General features: G+C 29.5%; 2 protein-coding genes across 3 annotated transcripts in view; one reads left to right on the forward strand and one right to left on the reverse strand.

Annotated features, from left to right (window-relative positions):
• The window catches only part of LOC124497666 (glutamate receptor ionotropic, kainate 2-like), a 28,676-nt gene extending 24,231 nt beyond the window's left edge, over positions 1–4,445 (forward strand). Inside the window, exon 3 of the mRNA XM_075733878.1 lies at positions 4,429–4,445. The gene's annotated coding sequence lies outside the window, so the exon portion shown is untranslated. The remainder of the gene's footprint in view (positions 1–4,428) is intronic.
• LOC124497736 (uncharacterized) overlaps positions 1–26,826 on the reverse strand; it is a 36,121-nt gene extending 9,295 nt beyond the window's left edge. For both annotated transcript variants that reach the window (XM_075733877.1, XM_075733875.1), the window contains exons 1-3: positions 25,070–26,826; positions 11,578–12,345; positions 3,452–3,649 (exon numbers count right to left, since the gene is read on the reverse strand). In XM_075733877.1, coding sequence (XP_075589992.1) covers positions 3,452–3,649; positions 11,578–12,345; positions 25,070–26,516 — 2,413 coding nt within the window. In that variant the 5' untranslated portion in view covers positions 26,517–26,826. The remainder of the gene's footprint in view (positions 1–3,451; positions 3,650–11,577; positions 12,346–25,069) is intronic.
• Positions 26,827–26,980: the final 154 nt, after the last annotated feature.

The following is a 26,980-nucleotide window of genomic DNA, read 5'->3' on the forward strand; positions in this document are numbered from 1 at the left end:
GTAGCTTTGACAAGCTTTTTTTCATTGGCCTATCCGCACATGATGATGATGATAATAAACTAACCAACTGATGACAACGAAATGATGCGTGCGCATCAATTTGATCATGCAGTCGCAAGAATTGGATACATTTTATACAATTGCAGTTGAGCACCAAGAAAGCTTTGGTATCATTGCACCAATATGAGAAAATATTGAATACAATGAATGGCTTCTTAAAAACGGTAATGTTGTTGTTCCAAAGTGTATCATTGCATAACAACATATTGGACACATTCCAAAAAAATGGCCAAAAACACACACAACACACCATTGAACTTTTGGATAAAACCACTACTACAAAATTGAAAATCCATATAAAATGAACTAAAAAAAAAAAAAAACATATAATTTTTTACCACTTCCAATCTATTGACACACAAAAACAACATTCATCATTTTCATTAACACAACGTAGACAATTTCCTGTGGTGTTGGGTTTTGCCCTGACAAAAAAAACACCAGAATCATCATTGTCTTAAACTTAATTTAAAATGTATTTTTTGTTCGTTTGTTGGTCTTTTTTTTGCATTTTTCATTTTTTTTTTTACAAACAACAACAACAACAACAAAATGATTATAAATTAAATTCTAACCCATTACCACTAACCACTACAACTGCTACTGCTACTGCTACTGCTGCTACTACCACTACCATTAGATCATAATCATTTTTTTGGTGAATAAATTTTACGAAAAATAACAAACTTTGACAACGATTTTTTGCGCATCAAATTACGAAAACTGTTCAAAGTTATCATTGCATTATTTTAGAAAAAAAACTATACATACACATCATAACTAATAATAATACCACTACAACTGCTACTACACTACCACTACCATAATAATCTTTTTTTTTTTTGGTGAATAAATTTTACAAAAATTTTTTTTTCCGCGAAACTAAACTTTTTTTTTTTAGAAAAAAAAACTATAATAATCATCATAATAATAATAATTTACGACACTGATAATACTGGAAGAAAAAAAAATTTAGTTTTTCCCTTGGCAAAAGACAGACAGACAGACCGAAAAAAAATGTGTCGCACAAATATGATGATGTTGTGGAGATAATACACACACATATAGATAAAATGGATGGATGGATGGATGGATGGAAAAAAAATTCTCGGCTGGATACCATGATGGTTTTTTTTTTTTTTTTTTTTGATATCCCTTCATATGATATGGTTATGGCTGTCGTTTGTTGTTGTTGTTGTTGTTGTTGTTGTTTGGTTTGAATGTTAAATGTTGGAATTTTTTTTTCCTGATGATGATGATGATGATGATGAACAAACATTGAATAAACATGTGATGTGATGTTATGGAATCAAGATCAGTGCAACAATTTTTGTACATTTTTTTTTTTTTTTTTTTTGTTTTTTTTTTTTTTTTTTTTTTTTTTTTTTTTTTTTTTTTTTTGCTGTGGCAATGTTCATTATGTTTGATAATAATGATGAAAAAACTTTTGCATTTTCCAGTAATAATAATAATAAAAATGCAACTTTTCCAAACATATATATCTCTTTTTCATTGCCTTGATCTAAATTATTCGTTTTTTTGAAAACTTGGAAACTTGAAAAAAAAGAAAAATTTACGACATAACCATGTCTCGGTCATCCAATGTATCCAATCAATTTATATATATCTAATATATGGTAGGAAATGATGGCAATAAACGGCATTTGGCTACAGTATCCATTTGAAGGAATTCTTTTTGAATTAAAAAAAAAGAATATGTGTGCGCGCTGTGTGTATATTAGGTTTTTGTTCATCAAAATCAGTATGAAAAATGTTGATCACATCTTATTTTTTTGTTTTCTTTTGGTTTTTAATTGAAAATTTAACGATTCTCTTTCGTTAAAAAAAGACAAAATCATTAATCACGACACGACATATAAGATACATGTTAAATGTCGTAGCCATTAAACCCAATCATAGCAGGATTTTCATTTAAAGAAATATAGAGAAAAAAAAATCAATTTGGCTATAATTACGACCAAAAAAAAAAACTGAAAAAAAAATTTATGTTTTTTTTCTCCAAATAAATCTACCTGTACAGGCGATTCTTTCAAATATATTATAAAAAAAAACATTAACATACAGAATCAGATTTGATCAACCAAAAAAAAAAAAAAAAAAAATGCAAAAACACGAAAAGCCACATTAATGGAAATTTTCCAACACACCAGAATTCATAGTGTGATTGGTTTTTGCTTTATTTTAGAAATGGATGAAATCGAATAATGACCCTTCATCGATTGAATGATTTCGGATGATAATCCAAAAGTTTTTTTTTTTTGCTCGATCATAAAAAACACATCGTGTATGATCATTAAAGTGTATCAAACCAGAAAAAAAATTCAAAATTTCGAACAAAAAACCACCACCACCACCACCACCACCATGACCATTTGATTCATTTGAACGAAATTTAAAAAAAAAACAAAAACAACACAAGAATAAAATAAAAATAAAAATTTAATTCACAGTCGGTGGTCATCGATTATGTCCACACTATAGAAAAAAAATCCAATCTTCAATGGACACATAAAAAAAAATTTTTTTTCAGAAAAAAAAAATCATCATCATCATCATCATCGTTTTTTTATCACAAAGTTTGAAATGGATGCAAAAGTGTTATTATTATGGACTGCTCATCATCATCATCATCATCATCATGATGAGCATTGGATACAGAATTCAAATCACTCCTTAATGTCATGTCTTGCTACATCAATTCGCTACATAGATGTAGCAAAAAAAAAAAATGAAATGAAATAAATAAAGATTCTTATTTCAAATTCTACGAAATGGATGGCAAAAAATAAAACATAATAATCATCATCATCATCATTCACAAATGGCAACAACAAAAAAAAACTGAAATTAAATTTTTTTGTTGCTGTTGTCGTTTTTTTCAAACGTTACAAAAAAAATCACATGTGGTGAATGCTTGATGATTATGATCATGATGATGAAGCTCCAAAGCATCCAAAGATGAAGATTTTCTTTTTTCTCATCCATTTTTTTTCGGGCTCATAGTAATAAAAAAAAATAAGCAATTCAACCAACCAACCAACCAAGAGCAAACTATGGATTTTCTGATTTTATCCCAATTTTGTTTTCAACAATGGCTCAACAGCGAACAAAACAGAGAAAAAAAGTTTTCATTTTTCAAAGTAAAAAAAAATCCCGATACAAAATGCTTCAAATGATGATGATCATCATCATGAACATCCGTGTATATTAAAATGTTTAAAATTCTAAACATGTAGCCATTGTAAATCTATGAAAAAAAAATTTGCATTAACTTTGTTGAAAAAAGTGAATATAAAGATGGATGAACATAAATCGAATGAATCGAATAAACAAAACAAAAAAAAAAAAAACATACATGACGTACACATACCTTCAAGTAGGGCATCAATAACACGTCCTGGATCATATTTTTCACGTAATAATGCCATCAATGCATAATTGCTAATCAATTCAATTGGATTTTCCATTAATTTTTGATTCAATGTACGACACCATGATTCTAATTGTCGTCGATTATCATCGGTCATTGGTATTGGACTAGGTGCCATTCGGCTTGACATTGATGCATCTGATTATCATCAATATGATATTTTAGAATCGAATAACAATCATTCACATACGGAAGTGAGAGAGAGAGAGAGAAACGATAAAAAAACGAAAAAAAAAATTCAATTTTTGTTTTAAATACTCGATTTAGAATCAACAGCAACAACAGAGGAAGAAAAAAGAATGGATTCTGATTTAATTTAAAACAGAATTTTTTATTGACCGAAAAAAAGGTCAATGCTTCCTAGTTGACATTTTTTTTAAAATGTGAGGGGTGGGCAGAAAAAATATTAATCAATCAAACAAGAACAAGAACAAGAAAAAATAGAAACCAGTCAACCAATCAGCCATTTTCGACCAATTGTCATTTGTCAATAATAAAAAAACAGGTATTTGGAAAAATCTCGTCATCAGAATTTCTATATTTGAACAACAATAATGATGATAATGATAACCGGAATTTTTTTCTTGTAAATGACAAATTTTTTTCCTTACTGTTACGGCTCATTTAGAATTTATAATAATGATGATAATGATGGAGGCGTGTTTTATTTGCTTTTTTGTCATAATTGTCGTCGTTATTGATGGATAGATATTTTTTTTCATTTTATTGTCATTACGTGGTTCGTTTTGTGTGTGTGTGTGTGTGTGTGGTATTTTTTTTCCTCTTGTTTGAAATAAACCTGGCCATGGTACAAAAATTGTACCTATAAAATTTGAAAAGTTAATAAAAGAAACATTTGCGGACCCTATTGCCATATGTCCTAGGTCCTACCTAATAGGTAATCTACTATTGTGTAGTTTGAATGTAAAAAAAACCAGTAGTTTAAATTTTTGACCTTGGATATCCGAAACAAAAAGAGAGAGAGAGTAATCGATTGAAAAATGAATTTTTTCATCAACACTGAAAAAAAAATAATCAAATATTACAAATCAAAAGTATCAATTTTTTTCTGAATATTTATCAATCGAAAAAAATGAATCCATTGAAATTTTCAAATCAAATCAACTCTTTCAACTTATTTTTGGATACATTTGATTTCCGTGTGTATATACAATTCGATACGACTGTTTGTGTGTGTGTGTGTGTGTGTTTGATTGATTGATCTGTGATTGATTTCCGATATCCAAAACCGAAAAAAATGATATGAAAAATCAATATATAAAAAAAATTGCTGATTCAGCAATTGCGAAAAGAAATTTTTTCTTTTTTTTCTTCTTCTGTTGATTAATTTTTTTTTTTTGCGCAAATTGATCAAAAATCAACGATAAATCCTTATATTTTCACTTGGCACATTCACAATAATGTCAATCGTGTTGAAACATGAAAATCTCAATCAATCTCTGATCAAGTATTCAATTTGCCATGAATGATAAATCCAAAAAAAAAAAAAAAAAAAAAAATTTTCTAGTGAAAAATGATCGATATTGATTGGAAGGGCCAAAGTTTTTCTCTCTCTCTCTCTCTCTCCTCTCACTCTTTTCTTTCTCTGGAATTATGTCGTCCATTTTGTTGTTTTTGTTGTTTTTTTGTTGTTGTTTTGGTTTTGCTACTTTCAATTGTTGCTACAATGGATCTAAAATAGAAAAATTTAACACTTTATCTTTGTATAGCTGTCAAGGAAATTTAAATTTTCAAATATAAACATAAACACAAGATAGACCATTGTGGTGAAATAAAAAAAAAATTGGATTGATAATCAATCAATCAATCGATTTCAGTTTATTTTTCTCTTCTCTTTCTTTAATGTAAACAGACACACACACACACACACACACAGTTTTTGGAATGTTCAAATTGTATCAAAAAAAAAAAAAAAATGAAAAACGAGAAAATTTCAAAAAAAAAAAATATAAATTTAAAATGATGAAGAATTTCCAGGAAAATTTTCCAATAATGATGATGATGATGATGATGATGAAAAAAGGAATTTATTTCACACCATTCTGTATAATCTTTGTACAGAATAAAGATAACACGAACACACATAAATGTCCACACACACACACACACACACACACACACACACACAACAACAACAATTTTCACATAATTATTCTCATTATAGTTTGGATGCTACAAACAAAATTCAATTTAGTAGTACTTTGATCAATTTTTGTTTGTCTCTGTGTGTGTGTGTGTGTGCGGTAGGGGAAAAAATACTTTTGTTTAGTTTAAATTGGTCATTTTTTTTCAACAAAACAAAACAAAAACCATAATCATCATCATCATCATCATCATCATAATCATGGTGGAAAAAAAAGATGACCACCAAACCACCAAAAAAAAGCCACTTGTGTGTTAATGATAATGATAATGATTATGACTGCTAATCAAGAGATGTTTAGAAAAAGAAGAAAAAAAAAATACATCTTTGACTGTCGATTCTGAAACCACAAGTCATCATCATCATCATCATTTTGTGTGAAAAAAAAGACAAAGCAAAGAGAGATTTCAGTTGATGATGATTTGAAGATGATGTTATTAAATTCCATTGAAAATCATCAATGAAAAATTGTTGGAATCGTTGTACGACGTAAAAAAAAAACATAACGGTTTCCCGTCATTTATATTCTATGTTTCAGTCATGAATTTTTTTTTTTTTTTTTTGTTCTCTTTATGTTTCAATAACAAAATCAATCAAAAGTGTGACTGATTCATACGTTGAAAGTAAACCAAAAAACATTACTTTGAAATGTATAAACTATTCGATTCGAAATCGATTTTCAGTTAATAATAATCAAACTAATATAAACAAATCAACAACAACAACAACAGCAACAAAAAAGAGTTAAATAATCAATAAGAATGGTGAAAAGAACCAAAATAAAACAGGAAAAAAACATTTAAAATTGATGCTAATAAACATTGGAAAAAAAACTGAATTACTGTCAATGTTTTCATTCTTTGTTTATTTCACAACGATTACAATCTTTAAATTTTTTTTCGCTGTTGTTGTTGTTGTTGTTGTTGCTGCTGTTTGAAAAAAAAAATTCAATGATCGTTATCATCATCATCATCATCATCAACCATCATTATCCACGACAAACAACAACAATGACGATGAATGAATAAACTGAACAAACAAACAAACATTTTGCTGACTAGAATCATCCATTGGAAGCATCATCATCGTCATCATCGTCATCACCAATTTGTTGTTGTTGTTGTTGTTGTTCGTAGTAGCTAGAACCATAAATAATTAAATTAATTGCCCATAATTATAATAATGGACGATTATTATTATTATTATCGCCGTTTATTATTGCTTATTTGTAGATATTTTAACCATTATTATTATTGTGACAGGATGTGTATACGAAATAAATATAAATATAAATATAAAAATGGTAATTTAGAATGAAACAAACAAACAAACAAGCAAGAAAAAAAACATTGGACAAACACACACACACACACACACAGACAAAAAGACAAAAATGATAATAAACCAACCAACCAACCAGATAAACAAATGAAATGAAATGAATTGAATTGAATTGAACTTAAATAAATTGAATCCAAGCCATTTTGATTCTTGTGTCGTTTATGATTGGATTTTCTTTATTTGCAATCAAACAGGCAAAACAGCGAAACTTTTTTTTCCTTTTCAAAAAATTCTTGAATTTTATAGAATTTTTGAAATTCTTTGTTGTTGTTTTTTGTTATTGATTGAAAATTAAGATGTTTCTTTTTTTTTATCTGTGTGTGCGTGTGTGTGTTTGTGTGTAAAGAATTTTCATTGTATTTTATTCTGTATTTTTTTATATTACGATTCAATTCAATTTATTGAATATAATTCTGTGCAAATTAATGGGTTGCATATTAAAAAGAATTTTTTTTTGTTTTGTTTTGTTTTGCTACATTAAACAGAATTTCTCTTTTAATGTTTTTTCTTTTCGGTTTATTGGATCAATGAGAAATTGGTGCATCGCATCTCTCTCTCTGTGTGTGTGTGTGTGTGTGTGTGCGTGGGTGGATGGATGGTCTTGATTTTCGAATGATGAAAAATTCTTGATTGATTCAATAATTCGATCCATTTACAGTAGTGGATTATTATTTTTGGGGCAATTTTGGGGTGATTTATATTCAAATTAATAAATGAAAATGTTGCAATTAAATCGCTCATTATATACATGGTGGAAAAATTTTTTTTTGTTTCTCTCTGGATGCTATGTTTTATGGCTTTATCAGAAAAAAAATCATGAGCCATAAATGAGACGTATTTTGTTATAACAATTGCACCCAGAATTTGTGAGAGAAAAAAAAAGAATTAGAATATTCCAGGATAAAATAACGGATAAATAATGGTGAAACAGAATATTTTTTTTTGTGCCCATGATATTATTATATGAATATTTTCCCATTGTGGCAATTTATTTATCTTAACAAATTCTTTATATAAGATGATGATTTTGTTGTTGTTGTTGGTGTTGTTGTTGGTGTTGGTGTTGTTTGGATGCAAATGTGAAGAATTTCAATGTATGTATTCAGAACACATGATGACGATGATGATCATGATGATGATAATGATGAACATCATCGTTATTATTATTGCACAAGATAAAGAAAAAAAATGAATCTACATTTATGATTTTTAAGAGTATTTTTTTTTTGGGTGCTGAATAATTTTCAACAACAAACGCATCCGGAACCATTTGGCCATTTTTTTTCTAGAATTAATTTGTATCCAATTTTAAATATGAAAAAAAACAAACAAACAAACAAACTGAAAATCGATTATGTAACAAAAACAACAAGACAAGACGTGTGTGTGTGTGTGTTTAATGCATCAATGTTTGTCTGGTTTGATGATCCATTTTTTTTCTACTAAGGAGATTATGTCCAATAATGGGTATAATTTGGATTTTTTTTTTAAATGCATTTTCTTCACTGAAAAAAAAAACATAGTACGTCTTTAAACAATTTCAATGTGAATGAAAATGTTTGAATTGAATTAAAATTGACCATAGACAATATAAATAAATGTGAAAATTTTTTTTTTATTTTCTCTTGGTTTTATGACCATATTTATTTTTAAATCTTTGAAAAATAATGTGTTTGAAAACATTGAAAATATAAACACAGACAGAGCGAAAAGTAAGCAGTGTGTAGTGAAAGTAAATTGATGATGATGATGACCTTGATGGTCTGAGAATGAGATGGAGAATAGAAAATTCTTTAAATACACACACACACACACACACAACCAGATTGGATGTATGTGTGTGGTTGACAATTTTTATGTTGATGTGACCACCACCACAACCAAAACAACCAGATGATCAACCAAAACATCGAACATCCGGAATCTTGGTTTTTATTTCATTTTATTTCATTATTATTGCATAAACAATCATCATGAATTTTTTTTCTCTTGGACAAATTCAACCAAATATTTTTGTTTAGCGGCCAGAAAAAACTTTTTTTTACAGACAGAAAAAAAATCGAAAAAAAACCTGGACCTATAATGAAGAAAATTGTGTCCATTTTTTTTGGGGGGGATTTTGTTTTCGCACCGACCAAAAAAAGCCTATTACATTCCACATTTTGTCGTTGTCGTCGTCGTGATTATTCAGGTAGATATGTACAGTGTGTGTATTTGTTTGTGGTTGTAGTGGTGATGGTGGTGGTGTTGGTGCTCTATACTACACTGAAATGTGGTTTTTTTCAGTAGAAAAAAAAACTAAAAAAAAGGTTGGGTCGACAAAATGGCCGGCTATATATGATGATGATGATGATGATGTTGGTATGTAAAAACGAAAAAAAAAAATGTTCATTCACCTTGTTTGTTTATTTGTTTGATATATACCCTCTCTCACTCTCTTACACGCAGACACAAACACACAATTTTGGTTGATGATGATGATGATGATGATGATCATAATGATGATTATTATAGCCATATGTCTATAATCATGATAATCATTGATTCATTTCTATCTGCGTGTGTGTGTGTGTTTTTGATTGTGTAACTCTTGAAAAATAAATGGATACATTTCTATGGAAAAAAACAAAGAGAAAAAACAACGACAGACATAGAGAGAGAGAGGTAATTTTGATATGGATGAAAATAATAGACAGGTAGGCAGGTAGGTTTGTCCAAATGTACCACACACACACACACACACAAACCAATGAACTAGACGAGAGATTAATCGAAACAATTATTTATTATGATGATGACTATACTGAATTGCCCAACTAAAATCAACGAAAAAAAAACGAAACAGAAAAATTTCAAACTAAACTTGCGAATAACAAAAAAAAATGATAATTAATCGAGAAAAAAAAATGAACGAATGGAACGAATATTTGAAGATGGATGGCTATACGATACATTTCAATGGTTCATAATGTTGTTGATGATGATGATGATGATGATGTTGATTCTTGTGAATTTTATGCACCGATGATGAATGTAATTTTCATACACAATTGCACACACACACACACACACTAGCATGGAAATTTTCATTTCAACAAATTGAACAAAATGGCTGACCATTATTATTTTCTGATGGATGAAATGACTCAAAAAATCAAAAAAGAAATTTGCAAATATCTATAAAATGTATCCAATTATTTCATGGCCATTCAAATGGTTATTGTTTGGCTGTTTATGTGTGTCTGTATGTGTATGTGGTTGACACATTGTCATTCAATGATTCAATAAAAATTTAGTACAATGTGGTGATCTATCTACAAAAATAACAAAAAAAAAAAAAATAGAGAAAAAACAACGACACACCCAAACCCAAGGTTGATGATCATGATCATCAGTTTTTCTCCATGGAATATATAAAATAAAAATCCAATGATTGACCATGATGAAACAAAAAACAACAAAATTTTATCTAAATCAAACAACAACAAATAATGAGGATCAAGATAATCATCACCATCATCATGATTATCATCATCAAGATGGTGAAACAACATTTCAAACACAAAATTGAGAAGATGAAGAGAAAAAAACAATGAAACTGACAAGAATAAAAACAGAAAAACATTAGTGTGTGTGTGTGTAGAGAATTTATTTCTTTTTTTTGGGATTTTTGGCATTTGTCATTTCTATAAATTCATGGGAGAAAAAAAAATCCGTTTTTTTCCCCCACATTCATCATCAAATCTAACGAGCCATATCCATTTGAACCTATATATATAATGATGATGATGATGATGAGAATTTGTCAACTTTGTTGGTTGTTAATCAAAAAAAGAAAAAAAAAGTGGATAAAAAAATTTCCACTTCTCGGTGTTGGTTGGTGGTGGTGGTGGTGGCCAAACAAACAAATGATACAGATAATGAATGGAAAATAAAAAAAAAAACACACACACACACACACACACACAGAGATTATTATATCATCATCAAATTATAATTATGATAACAATTGACAATAAATGAATGAAACAAGACAAAAACAAAACAAACAAGCTATATATGCAAATCGTGTGTCTGTCTGTCTCTGTGAAATGAACTGTAATACATCCACTGTTGCTGCTAATGATAATGATGATGATGATGATGATGATAATTTAAGATTAGAAAAACAAACAAACAAACAAATCATAATTGATAGTTTTAGTTATATTCATTGTGGGTGGTAATTTTCAACATATCAACTCTATTCTAAAAGTAAGAAATTTTTGACATTTGTCATCATTGATAATCATCAAGCTCTATAATAATAATGATGATGATGATGATGATGATGATAATCCACAGATGAGATAACATTCAAATCTGTGAATGCAATGTTGTATGGATTATAGGAATATTTTTTAATTCATTCATTCGAATAAAATCGATAAAATCGATATTTGGTCGATTTTTTTTTTTTTTTTGGCTGATTGGTTTCTAACTGATTCCTAAAATTATCATTCTTTGTAGCATAAAGATAAGAAAAAAAAAGAAAGTATGGAGAAAAAAAAAACAAACTTACATGATGCATCATCATAGACCATAATTTCTGGTGATGAACGAATCCCTGTTGTTGTTGTTCCTGTTCCTGTTGCTGATGATGTTATTGTTGATGAATAATTATTTGTTGTTGTTGTTGTTGTTGATGATGATAATTGTCCAGTACCTGTATTGTTGATCATTGATGATGGACCATTTATTATTGATCGTTGATTAGAAGTTGTTGTTGATGATGATGTTGTTGTTGTTGTTGTTGTTGATGCTGTTGCTGCTGTTGATGATGATGATGATAATCCAAATGGCGGATATTGATGATGACCACCACCACCACCACCACTACCAATAACATTATTCAATGATAATGATGGTGGATGATGATGTACAATTGTATTTGGTTGCTGTTGTTGATTCGTCTGTTGACCACTGGATGACAGCAGTGATTCTAATGATGCAGCTACAGTAGCCACTGATGATGGACTATTCTGTTGTTGTTGCTGTCTTGATGATGAAGCCGATGAAATTGATGTTGATTTTGTTGTTATCGATGTTGATGATGACGATGATGATGATGATGTGATCGTTGTTTTTTGTTGTTGTTGTTGTTGAGCTTGTTGAATCATTTGTTGATGTTGTTCAGGTGAAATAATTTCCGGCACAGCAATACCAAGCTCTTCTTCTTGTTCCTGTTGGCGACGTAATGCAACCTGTGCAGCCATAATTTTTTTACGTTGATTTGTTAGGTCACATTTTGCACAATGACAATCTTTCCATGGACAAAAACGTTTATGATCTGAAATGATGAGGATGCACAAAACCAAGAGGAGTAAAAAAAGTGAAAAAAAACCAAAAAAGGGCGGAGGTTGATGAAATGAAACCAAAAAAAAAAGAAAATAAATTAGTACGGGTCAACAAAGTTCAAGGTAGTGGCTTAATAATATGCTAATATCTATCTATAGACTAATCGCACACACCCACATCCACACATATTCACTGCAGTGCAAAGGAATGATAAAATCGACGACGACGAGGAGGAGATTTTACTTAACATCTTTCTCATCATCCTCCTCCTCCTCCTCCGCCAGTCGACATTTAACCTCGATTCATCAAGAGGGTAACAAATGATCAAAAAAAAAAAAACAGACAAGAAAAATACAAACGTGACTACCACCAAAAATAGCAACAAAAAAAAAACAACCAAGAGGCACCACAAAATCATCATGATCATTAAAGAATGATGTCCACCAACCAACAGTGGAAAAAAAAAGAAAAGAAAAATGGACTGATCGATTGAAAATTGATTGATCGTATCGGACACACGAACACATTTTTTTTCTTTCCTAATCGGGCCTCTCTCTCTTGTTGATCCATTAGATTACACAATATATCATTCAAGAGGCCAAAAAAAAAACTGTCGAAAAGACAGAAAAAAAAAATTCCAATTCCAAGAAACATAATCAAGGTTTTTCTTTTCTTTTTTTTGCTGGAAAGCCGAAAATTTTCTTTTTTTAGCCACTTTCGAAATCATGAAAATTTTTTTTTTTCTTCAGCCAAACAAACGAAAAAGAAAAACCACAACCAACAATTTTCGTCACATCCGTCCATTCGTATATATGAACGAGGTTATTTCCCCCCGATGCTCAACATCGCAACCACCACCACCACCACCGCCACAAAGTTGTTTTTTTTTTGGCTTTAAAAAGATGTTTAGAATTCATAGGAAAAATGGATTTTCCTATCACTTTGTGTGTGTGTGTGTTGTGTGTATAATTTTTTCAACTGTTTATCACATTACAAATGTCAATGTTCTACACACACACACAATAATCGATAAAATTTTCAAATTTTGTAAATCTTCAAAAAAAATTTTTTTGTTTGTTTTCGTTTTGCAAAAATCAAAATCCTAAACCAAATTCATTGGTGTGTGTGTGTGGGTGTTGTGAAATATTTTTCAGTATGAAATACAAGAAATAAAATGCAGTGTGAATGATTGAATCATCTCATCACATATTGTTGTTGTTGTTGTGTAATAAAAATTGTAATCAAATGTAAATTCACACGCCACACACACACTTGATTTTTTTTTGTCTCACAACAATCCAACAGTAATTCTTGAAAATCTTGTTCTGTGTGCATTCTAATTGAACAAAACAAAATCCAATCATTGAATTTGTGAAAAGGGATTTATTCATGTTTTCAAATATGTTTGGTTTGTGTGTGTGTGTGTGTAATTGTAACAAATTTGTACAATTTTTGATTTGAAAACTAGCAAAAAAAAACCACCAAAAACTGTGGTGGTCGACTGTGTGTGTGTGTGTAGATATTATTCATATGAATTCATTTCATTTGATTTTCTAACCACAGAATTTATTAACGATTCTTAAGGATTTTCATCCACTTACATGATTCCTTTACACTTCAAGAGGGATCAACTTTTTTTGTATGAAATTATTGTGAATAGAATCAGGAAATGTCGTACAATTTAATTCATTACTGAATTGTTGTTGTTGATGTTGTCAAATGATTAAATGTACACACATATACCATATACATACATGTATATCGATGTTTAATCCTATTTCATTTGATTTGAATTCATTGATTGTCTTGAATCAATCACAATCGCTCTCTCACTCTCTCTCTCTCTCTTGTTTCTTTTCATATTGAGTTTGTGATTTGATTAATGAATATGAAAACAAAAAACAGCAAATTGTAACCATATTGAAACTACGACAACAACAACAACAACAACGACAACAAAAAACATTGGCCAATTTATAGATGAAGCCAGAATTTAGCAAAGAATTATTATTATTATTATTAACTTTACGATTTTGATACTGTAGCAAACAAATATACACAGAATTGAATGGGAAAAACAAGTCAATTCTGTATATCCGTGTGCGTGTGTGTGTGTGTGTGTGTTTGTACACCAGAACAAAGTGAACAAAAAAAAATAGTAGTAATATTCAATTAAGAATCCAAATGATTCTGAAATTCTTATTCTAAATGAATAAGAATAACCAATAAGTAAACCATAAATGAAAGAATTTTTGTTTTTTGTTTTTGGCCCTGAATTGATATGAATTTGATTCTGTTTATAATGTGTATAATAATATATACAATCAAATCGATCTGAATTGAATCAGAATTGAAATTGAAATAAACTACTGAAAAAAAACAAACCTAATAATTTGATTGAGAAAAATAGAGAGAGAGAGAAAAACAACAAATTGAATTCATTTTCCTTTCTTTCTCTTTTTTGGTGGATAATTTTATTCGCCCGATTAGGCACATACTATATCCAGAATAACGAACAACAAAATGATGATGTTGTTGTTGTTGTTTATGTTTTTTGATTCTTAAATTGATATATTTTGAACAAACAAACAAAAAAAAAAAAAAAAACGAAAAGAAAATTGAAATCAATATCATCATAATCATCGTAATCATTGTTCTATCACTCTATCATTATGATCAAAAAAAAAACAAAATTCAATCTGAATCATAAATGAATTCTGGTTGTCCGATGTTGAGGCATTTTTTTTTGTTCATTCATTTCGATCGTATCACGACCTCTCATTAGTTTCTAAAGTCATAAGATGAACTCATTTTTTGATGACCTTGGATTTTATGATCATATGATTTTACTTGAAATGCCATTACGTACCATCGAAAAAAATGTGTGCCTGTGTGTGTGTGTGTGTGTTTGATGTGTTTATGTACAACCATGTGATTCATTTTGGGCAATTGTTTAAAGTTCATTGAAACAAATCATGTGATGTGTGTATTATTGTGTTTTAGTTGTCCAAGGTCGAATAACACAGACACATTAGCACACACACACACACACACACACAAAGTATATATGAAAAGCTCACATGATTTTTATCCATTTTGGATGATGAAGGTGAAAGGTTCCAGCAACAACTACAAATAATTTTTTTTGGAATAGTCCAAATGAGAATATTTCCATTGAAAACATGGGTATAGTAGAATAGAATCATTTGAATCACATGAATGATGCATTGAGTTTGCGTTCTTGTTTTTTTTTTTTTTTTTTTTTTTTTTGATGAAAAACAAATGAAAAATTCTTGAATTTCAAATTAAAAAAAAAATTCGAATGAAATGAAATATTCTAAAAAAATGATTTTGATGAATTTTTTTTTTGTTTTATTTTTTGCTGATTTTCAATTTTCTTTCCACTATTCATGGAAAAGGATTTATCATTCATTCATTCATCATTACAATCTAGGCGTAGGCAATGATGATGATGATGATCCATGATGATCCAACAACAGCAGCAGTAGCAGCCATTATTACATATTCAAGTTTATATGAGTGTGTACCGATCATCATCATCATCATCACCAAAAGTGAATATTCACACATACACAACACGCATACAGTAATCGAAAATGAAATTCTCTAAATTCTTTCACATGAATCTCAATGACAATTATTCATGTAAGCAAATTGAATGAAGAAAAAACAAAACAAAAAACCAAATTTTTATTTCTCAATTTTCTTTCTGGTCGTCGTCGTTGTTGTTGTTGTTTTAATTCAATTTCAAAATTTGTTTGGCCAATGCTTGACTATTCTTTCATCATCATCATCATCATCATCAATTTCCAATGAAAAATTTCATTTTAAAATTGTGGAATTTTTTCCATCATGAAACACAAAAAAATGATCATCAAGATTTGCACCCAAATATATATTAATCATCATCATCATCGTCGTCATCAAAGATGGAAAATTAAATTTTTCATACCACTTGTTCATAAAGCCATAATGATGAGATTTTTGAATATTTTTCTTCGCACACACACACAAATTCAATGGAAATTTACCAGGAATTTTGTTTTCCATAAAAATGGTTTATGAAACTAGTAATTTCTGAAAAAAATAAATTTCTCGGAAATTTCCGTACAAATAATAATCATATTTATGGAACAATAAACAATCAATCAATCGAATGTATAATCAATATGAAAATATCGATTTGGCCGATGCCAAACGATGTGGCCAATGAGAGAGAGAGAGAAAAAAAAAGAAATCAGGAAAAAACTACCGAAAAAAAAACAATAAACAAACAAAAATTCCTGAAAAATCATTCGGTTTGAAAATGAAAATCGCAGAATAATGGAATAGAATAACAGAATAAACGGAACAGAATTTTTTTTTCATATATTCATTTCTTCTTCTGTTGTTGTCATTATTATGGTTATTATTATTATTATTGTGTTTTGAATAAAAAAAAAAATTCTTGGAACACAACATCTACACAATTAATAATGATGTTTACCGATGATAATGATGATGATGATTCGTGGTACACCAATCATATGCGAAACAAAAAAAAAAAAATCATCCATGACATAAACAGACTTCACGGGAGAGAGAATGAGAGGGCAGCAAAAAAAAAATGAAATATTTGCATTTAAAATCCATCCATTTCAACATTTCACTATCGTTCCAAAATTAATCATTACCATTTTATCATCATTTATCAAGAAAACTAAAGAACCAAACACTGAAATCACATCATCATATTGAATCTAATGAATGAAAATGATGAATTGCGTGACAATTATTCATAAATCAATACAAAACAAATGAATAAAAAAGATTTTGCATATTTTCAAATTTTTTTTTTTATTCAATCCATCTTTGATGATCATCATCAATTCATCAAATTTGTTTTCAATATATTCACAAGAATTCAAGGCCATTATTCACACTTTCACACTTTAATACTACTGCTACTACCACTACTGCTGTCCCCACCATTCAAATACATTCATTCACAATCGGTTCTGTATATATCAATTTTTAATCATCAAATTCGACAAAAAAGATAATTTAATCACTCAATCAATCAAACCAGAAAGAAAAAAAAATAATTTTACTCCACAAAATCAGCATAATTACAGCTCGAATCTAATGACCAAAAAAAAAAAAAAAAAAAAACTTTTCAATTTTCATCATCCGATAAAGTGAAAAAGATGGAAAAAAATCCTATAAAAAAATCATATTTTTAAAAGAATCAATGAACCTTGTCCAAAATGGGAAAAAAATGATTGAAAACTTAACTGAAATTCAAAGATTTTGTCTCTCTTTTTTTTGGGTTTTATCATTGAAAACAAGTAACAAATTGAACGATTTGTTCTGTTTACGATAATCCTCTTTTTGTTTTCTTTTTGGTGAATGCAATAACTACAACAAATGATTCATATCAATGATTTTTCATGACTTATGAACATGGATTAACGACCAACCAAATGGAAAAAAAACAGTCAGTCAGATAGATAGATGAATGGGTTGGATTTTTTTTTTTTTTAGCAATTGAATCCTTTTTTTTCCATTCAAAAGATATGAAATGGAAAAAAAAATTTTCTTGATTTATAAAGCTCATTGAATTCATTTTGGAAGAAAAAAAAACCTACATCTTTTCACCACCCACTACTGCATCCATCCAATGTGTGTGTGTGTGTATACGATGCGATGAAGGTCAATGATGATTTGAAATGGATAAAAAAATTTTCACCATCAAAATACGCATGCTCGATAGTTTGCAATTTTTTTTTTTTTTTTTTTTTTTGCTACAAAACAATTCAAAAATGGATACATATTATAATAGTTACACATTGATTCATATAGCATATATATGCATCAATGTGTGGGTGTTTATCATTCAACATTTTTGAATGTGAAAAGTGGACATTCATTGTGATTTTTTTTTGTGTGTGACAAAATAAAAATTCAGATCCATAAATGTCGTTATTACAAATTTTTTTTTCCATTTCTTTTTTTTCACTTGCTTTAAACTTTAGCGATTTTTTTCAGTAGTTTTATTGTCACTATAATTATAATAATAATCATCATCATCATCATCATTAAGGTAATATTTCTGTCTCTCCCTCAATGTCAAATTATTGATAATTTAATAAAATTATGGCCCAACACGAACCTAGTTATTTTTTTTGTGATTTCAATTTATGAATTTCGTGTGCGTTTGTGTGTGTGTAAATGCCAACCGAATTCAATTCAATGATGATGAATCCGAAATGAAATTAGCATGTCCATCTATTACAATCCATTCATTATATGTGTATGACATAATAAGAAAATTAAAACGAAAAAAAAGTCCATTTTTTCAGGAAATGAATATATAAAAAAAATGATAAAATGACCATATTATTAATAGGTGATTATGTGTGTGTATGGTCATCATTTGAATATTTGAATAAAAAAAAAATCGAATAACCAGAATGACAAGAATAAAAGTAGTAGCAGTAGCAGTAGCAGTAGTAGTAGTAGTAATAAAAAAACAAAGAATCTAAAAAAAAATTATAAAAATAATGATGACCATCATCATCAACATCATCATAATCAAAGAATTTTTTTTTTTACCTTGTTTTTGAATATCATCATCACCGAATACCGAATATCAACTATTGACCACTATTTCAACTACAGAATAAACATAGAATCACCACCATCATCATCATCATCAACATTGATCTTGTTGTTGTTGTTGTTTCAATGAATATTCCATAGGAAAATATTTTGTCTACAGTTTTATATATTTTATTCTATGTGTGATATTTACACACACACACACACACACGCACGCCATACACATAAATTATGGTCCCATTATGATATCAGAGAGGAAATTTTTTTTTTTTTGCAGCAATCACCACCACCACCACCACCACCACTATTGCCAATAACAACAAAATAATGGATAAATGTGTCCAATATAGAACATTGAATATTTTGGCTGAAATTATATCTCGGTTATTTTGTTGTTGTTGTTGTTGTTGATCATCATATGATGATCATATCATCATGGTCATCATCATCATCATCAATGCTTATGTTGTTGTTTACGCAATATATTTTATTACCCCACTCCCAAAAAATTTTTTTTTCTATTTCATTTTATCATCATTATGATGATGATGATGATGGCAAAGACAGAGAGAGAAAAAGAGAGCGAAAAAAACGATGAATTTCCGGAAATCGGATCGTATGGCAAAAAAATTTTTTTTTTTTTTGAAAAAGATTTTTTTCGTTCACACTACAACACCACCACCACTATTACAATGCCACGCACACACACACACATTATTTATGAATAACCCAAATGCAATATTTATTTCCTTCCCCCCCCTTCACCCGCTCTCATCAATGGAACACAAAACATTATATATTTGATGATGATGATATTCTATGAAATGAGAACAATGTTTTTTTCAAGTCAATAAAATATATTCTGTATATGATTATTATTATTATTATGATATGTAGAGAATCACATAACATATTTTATATTTTAGTTGAACCAAAAAAAAAAAAAAAAAAATTCCTTTTTTTTATTCTTGTTTTATTATTATTTATATTTTCAATTCAATTTCAATTTCATCAGTCTCTCAGTCCCCATTCTCTCTCTCCCCATTCTTTCTCCAGATCATCACAGCCACAGAATCGAAAAGAAAAAAAATTTTTGAAAATTATGGATAATGAAAAGACGAAAAGAAAAAATTAAAACCGAAATGATAACAAAATGGGTAAGTAAAGTGAAGAAAGTAAAAAAAAAAGCAAAAAAAAACAATGAAACATAATATATACCAAATGAGAATGTACCAGTGTAAAATATGAGACTAATAAATGGTCGAATGGAACGATGGAAATGGGCTCGTATTTTGTTTTTTGTCTTTTTTTTCGATTTCGATCCCTTCGGTTTAAATGGCTGGATGGACCTGAATTTCTGGAAAAAAAGCCCAGTGTGTGTGTGTGTTGGTTTGTTATTTATGAATATATGGTTTTTTTTTTATTCTTTTGCCTTTCTGTACATAATGATGGCGATGATTCGTTTTTATTTTATGGATCAAATCCGATTTATTCCTGAAATTGAATTGCATGTGTGTGTGTGTGTGTATGTTGAAAAAAGGAATTAAAAATGAAAATAGAATTTCGATTGAAAAATTCTTTAATCGATTTTTCCATTTTTCCATTTTTTGTTGTTGTTGTTTCGTTTTTTTTGCAGAATTTTCAAAAGAAGAAACAATGATTGTGTAGCAAAATTGCTATTCGCTACAGTCTATTGACCATTTGCTACAAACTTTTTTTTTATTTGTTCATCACAGATCGATACGCATGTCTTGTTGTTGTTCTTTTTTTTTCTGGAGCAAACAAGATGAATTTCAACTCAAAAAAAAAAAAAAAAAAATAGAATCATCATAAAGATTGGAGTTGAACAACAACAACAACAACAACAAATTCAATTTATAAATTAAAATATCAAAAAAAAAAACAATTTGATTCATGTCTTGACCATTTTTGTTCGGCCTAATCAGTTAAATATGATCGAAAATCGATTGATCAATCGTATTTTCATTCATTCATATTTTATGGTTCATTCAATATTTTGATGTCCGATAATTTTGTTTTTTTTTACATAAAAATCCAATCAAAATTGATAAAATAGAGACGTTTTATTCTGTTCAAATTCTTATGACCCATCTGTCTGGTATCTTATATCCAAAAAAAAAAAAAGAAAAAAGTGAAAAACAGATGAAAAAAAAACACACGGAATTTCATGAGTAAATTTTAAATTTTCTTGGTTAAAAAAAAAATCTTTGACCAAGAGATGTCATCTATGATGATGATGATGATGATAATGATGAAGAATCGCACCACCACCACCACCACTACTACCACGACCACTACAACAATAAAAAAATCCACAATTTTTTCATTCCCAGATAGCTAAACAGCACAAATTTTTTTTACTTGAAAAAACAAAAAAAATCAAGCAAACACAAAAGAAAAACTTTCCGGATTTCCGAATACCATGAATGAGTATATTGGCTTAAATTAGAATTTTTTTTTTCGGTCCTGGTATTGAATATTCTGCGTATATTCAACGCCAAAAAAAAACGTTGGAATCGAAAAAAAGAAAAGCTATTCCGATTCCAATGAACAAACAAAAAAAAAGGTGATATATAGATTAGTAACAATTTTTTAAAAGTGGAGAAAAAAATTGAATTTCTACTTATTTTCATCATTTTTTTTTTCGTAACACTTTGAATGCCATTATAATCGAAATTCGAATTCTTTGGTTTGGTTTTACATATGGAAATTTTGACACACGAAAATGAAGAAGAAAAAGAAAAATGAAAAACAAGAATCCAATTCCAAGGCCAACTAGCAGTGGCTGGAGATTAATTTTTTTTTTTTAATTTCACACGCACACACACACACACACAGACAGACAATTGAGTTGACAATGTACAATGTTCAATTCTAGAGCAATATGTAGCAGCAGAACAAAAAAGCTGAGAATATTCTTAAGCTTTATGAAACAAAACAAAACAAAACAAAAAAAAAATAAATCCATCTAAATCAATGTTATGTAATAATAATTATAATCAATGTATTGTAGCAAAAAAAAAAATTTAACTTTTGGCTAATTAATTCTAATCTCTATTTTTTTTTTTGAATTTTTGTCGCTTTTAAAACTTTTTTCCAATGGAAATACATGTGTCTTTTGTGTGATTTAGGCTTTTTTTTCGATTTTCATTATTATTTTGCAATTCTGTATTCGAGAATCTAGATTCTTGTTGCTACTGCTGCTACTGTTGTTGTTGTTGTTGTTGTTCTATTAAAGAAATAAAATTACAACAACAACAACAACTACGACGACGACGATAACAAGTAAAATTTTCTATCGTTTAGGCCATTTTTTCACATTTGTTACAATTGTTTGTTTTTGTTAAAGCTACAAAGTTTTGTATTGGAAAATTCTATTTACACACACACACACACAGATATTTTCATGGATTTTTATCATCATCATCATTTGAAACAAGAAAAACATTTTTGAGTAAAAAAAAATTGCTTTTATTTTTTTCTCGGATGCAAGTTCAATTTAGTTTTATTAGTCTTTTTTTTGAATGGCATGGGATGGTGGGGATGGTGGAATCCATTTTCTATTTGTTCAACCAATTGTCTATCATTGATTTTGTTTAGATTTTGATTAGGTTTCGTTGTTGTTGTTGTTGTTGTTGTTGTCATTTTTATTGTTGCGATTGTTGTTGTTGTTGTTGTTCAAACAGAACATTATCAACAGCATTTAATTATTAAAGAACTGAATTCAATTTTTTGTCGTTGTTGTTGTTATTGTTATTGTTGTTGTTGTTGTTGTTGTTGTTGTTGTTGTTGTTGTTGTTGCTGAAAAAAAACAATATTCTGTTGAATGAAACAAAACAAAAAAAAGGCCAAAATAAAAACGATACAAACAACCATCCGAAACACGATAATCATTTTAATGATGACATTTCCTATTTTCAAATGATGAGAATCATTTATTGTTGATGATGATAATAGTAGTGGTGGCTGTGGTAGTGGCGGATGTTTGATCGGATATACATCTTCCGGTCGATAATAATGGATAATCAACTGAAATAGCATTGTTTTTTTGTTGTTGTTGTTGTTTGTTAATTTCACACAAAGATAGACTATTAAAAATTGTGAAAAAATTGTAACAAAATTCAGTTCTCAATTCTTTCTGTGAAATAAAATTGCTATACCACACACACACACACACACACACACCTATCATCGTCGTCGTCGTCGTTGTGTTAATCAGATTTTCGTTTGAAACGGAAATGAAAAAAAATTTTATTTTTTTTTGGATTCAAATTGAATGAAAACAGAGAATAGAGCAATAACCGAAAATCGGGTATTAGAATTTTTTTTTTGAGTATCAAGAATTGTATATTTCAAGATTAACTAGAAAGATTCTTTGTTTGATATTTGGATCAATCATCATCATCACAGACATACACACACACACACAATGTAGCCAATTTTAATTTCTTATAATACGTGCTTTGTATCGTGATGTTATTTTCTTGATAAATAATCCATTTTCAAGACAATTTTTTTTCATATTCTACATGGTGGTGGTGGTGTTTGGATTGTCCAGTTTTTTTTTCATCATAAAATTTCCTAACAGTACTGCAAAAGAAGTGGAGAAAAAAAACCACTCAAAGTTTTATGTTTCAACGACAGCCACCAATCAATATTAATAATTAATAAAAAATAAAAAAAAAGTGATAAACATTGCACACACACACACACACAGAGAGACAGACACATGAAATGGTCAAATCGTATGGTTTATTGGTTATTTTTTTTTCCATTCGAAATTCTAGCCAGAATTCTAGAATTTACCATTCGAATATTCTATGTTTATTACAAACATTTTTTTTATCATTGTATTTTGTTTTTCCGTTTTGTTTTGTTTTGTTTTTTTTTTTTTTTTTTTTTTTTTTTTGCTACAAAATGATGATTATTATTATGAAAAAAAACCGGCGACAGCTAAATGATCGAATTAATGTTGTTGTTGTTGTTGTTGTTTTGTTTTCCGTTTCCATTTGATAACAACAACAACAACAACAACACAGAAATGGTCACTGAAAAAAAATGTTACAAAATATTCATAACACAAACAGGTTACAACGCATGGGCAAATATTTATTATTTAAACATTTGGACAAAACAACATCAACAACAACAACAACAACAACAACTTCAATAGACAGATGAACATCAACAGCCGCCGCCATCGACGTCCAAAGGTCGACGGTGATAATGATGTTAATGAAAAAAAAAATCAAGGATGTTGTCGAAGGTCAGAACCCAACCCTTTTTTTCGTGCAAAGAATTTTCTATCTCTCTATTGAAACAAAGCAACAAACGTAACAAAAAAAAAAAAAAAACAAAAACAAATGTGAATAAATGGATGAATTCACACACACACACACACAACATTTGAAACCAAATTTATTGCTTTTTTTCTGTTTCTCTTTGATAATAATAATAATTATAATGAGGATGAGAAAGTAATAAAAATATCAACCGTGAGTCTCGTTTTTGTTGTTGTTGTTGTTGTTGGATGTTTCAAAGTCCAAACACAAACAGACACACACACTGGCTACAAATTCACTGAAAAAAAAAATTTTTTTTTTCATCACCAATAATTTTCTTGTTTCACAGTATTTTTTTCGGTTGTTGTCGTTTTTTTTTGTTGAAAATTTTTTTCTACGAAAAAAAAACTTGCTCAAAAAATCTGAAAAAAACGAAAAAAACTTTGCAAATTGATGATGGACCATTGAACTATTCATTGGAATGAATGATTTGAAATAAACAACAACAACAACAACAACAAAAAAGTCGTAAATTATTTTTTCTATACGAACGAACGAACTAAAAAATATACTACCACGCCATTCGCATATATAACATGAATACACACACACAGCATACTAAGATTCAAAGAGACAGCAGCAATGTTTTAAAATGATTTTTTCATTTCATTTCATTTCATTGCCAAATGTCACTGCTCTCTTGCTTTTCTTACGATTCGTGTTGACCACATGAATGATATGATCGATATGAGTGAAAATAATACAAAAACTTTTCTTCAAAAATTAACTTACTTTTCACTGGAACTCTTGAACCATGATTACGACATTTAGAACATTTTGGATGTCTTGATGAATCATTTGATGTACTAGAACCAGAAGCACAGCTACTAGCATCAATTGCAGCAGCGGCAGCAGCAGCTGCTGCTGCTGCGGATGTACTATGTGATCGTCGTGTTGTTGTTGTTGTTGTTGTTATTGATGATGATGATCGATCACCAATAGGTGAAGTGGGTGTTGTTGAACCACTAGAATTTACACCACTTGATCCATTATTTCCACCAATGTTTTGTGTTGTATTATCACCATTACCATTATTTCCATTATTACCAGTACCGGTAAAATTACCGGCAAATGCAGCTGCATTAATTACGGCCAATGTATTTGGATCTTGTGCCAATGATGTGAATGCCGGATGTTTGATCGACGATGATGATGATGATGGTGATGATATTATTGTTGGTGATGTTGAATTTCTCAATAAAAAATTACTTGATGCAACAGCTGATGAAAATGCCGATGCAAATGGTGATGATGTTTCAACACCTATGGCACCATGATGTGATATTGTTGTTGATGATGATGATGATGGTGTAATACTTCTGCCACCACCACCACCACCACCACTACTAGCTGCTGAACCAATCAAATTTATTGGATGACCACCACCACCACTACCACCACCATGAATACGTGTTGATGATCCAATCGATGATACAGATAATGCATCATCATCATCACTATTATCATTCAATGTTGATTGTTGTTGTGTAGATGAAAGTTTAAAAAATTTCTGAAATCCAGCCACTGATGATTCAACCATTGATGAATGATGATCACCACCATGCATAGATGGTGATCGTGAACGTTTATTACCATGGCCACTATTTATACCAGAATTATTATGATTAATTGGTGATGATGTTGGTGATATGGTAGCATTTCCGGTCACAATCGATGCGGCCGCAGCTGAACGTAACACTTGTTCAAATGATGTTGTTGCTGCTGCTGCTGTAGATGATGAATGTGCCGGCAATGGTGAATGTAGATTCAAATGTGGATGATGATGATGATGATGATGATTTGGATGTGGAATATGTAACGGAAGATTATGATGATGATGATGATTATTTGGTAATGGTGGCGGAGGTGGTGGTGGTGGTAATACACCTGCTACATTTAAACCATTGGTTAATTGTTGTTGTTGATGATGATGATGATGATGAGCAGCTAATGATGCTACCGTATGATGTGAATGAATAGCATGTGATGATGGTGGTAACGATTGTTGTGGATGATGATGATGATGATGTAAATGTGATGGATGATGATTCATATTGATCATTAAAGCAGCAGCGGCTGCAGCTGCTGCTGCTGCTGTTGCGGCAGCGGTTGCTGCTGAACTGCTACCAGTTGATTGACTATTTGGACTATTATTATTATTACGGCCACTTGTGGTCATAATCGAATCAGTTGTTGTAGAAATTAATGTTCCAGATGATGATGATGATGATGATGATAATGGTGGTGGTGGTGGTGGTAAATAGAATGCAGATGTTTGTGATTGATGAAATAATGATGGTGACGTTGTTATCGGTAATAATTGTTTTATAGACGTATCATTGATTGGTGGTGTCAATATAATTGATTCTTCTGAATCAATATTTGATGATATCGATGATGATGATGATGATGATGATAATGGTGATGGTGTTGGTGATAACGATGAACGAGATAATTTCTTTTTATTAATAAATGATTTACAATTTTGTTTCAATGTTAATGTGGATTTTTCACAATTTTTATTATTATGACTATGATGATGATGATTAGAAACATTCGAAATGATTGATACAATTGAATGAGGTGATGATGATGATGGTGATGATAAAGCGGAAATAGAATTTGTAGATTTATTACCGTTAA

This window comes from Dermatophagoides farinae, chromosome 9 (assembly GCF_024713945.1).
Source record: "Dermatophagoides farinae isolate YC_2012a chromosome 9, ASM2471394v1, whole genome shotgun sequence".
In the NCBI taxonomy this organism is placed as follows: domain Eukaryota; kingdom Metazoa; phylum Arthropoda; class Arachnida; order Sarcoptiformes; family Pyroglyphidae; genus Dermatophagoides; species Dermatophagoides farinae.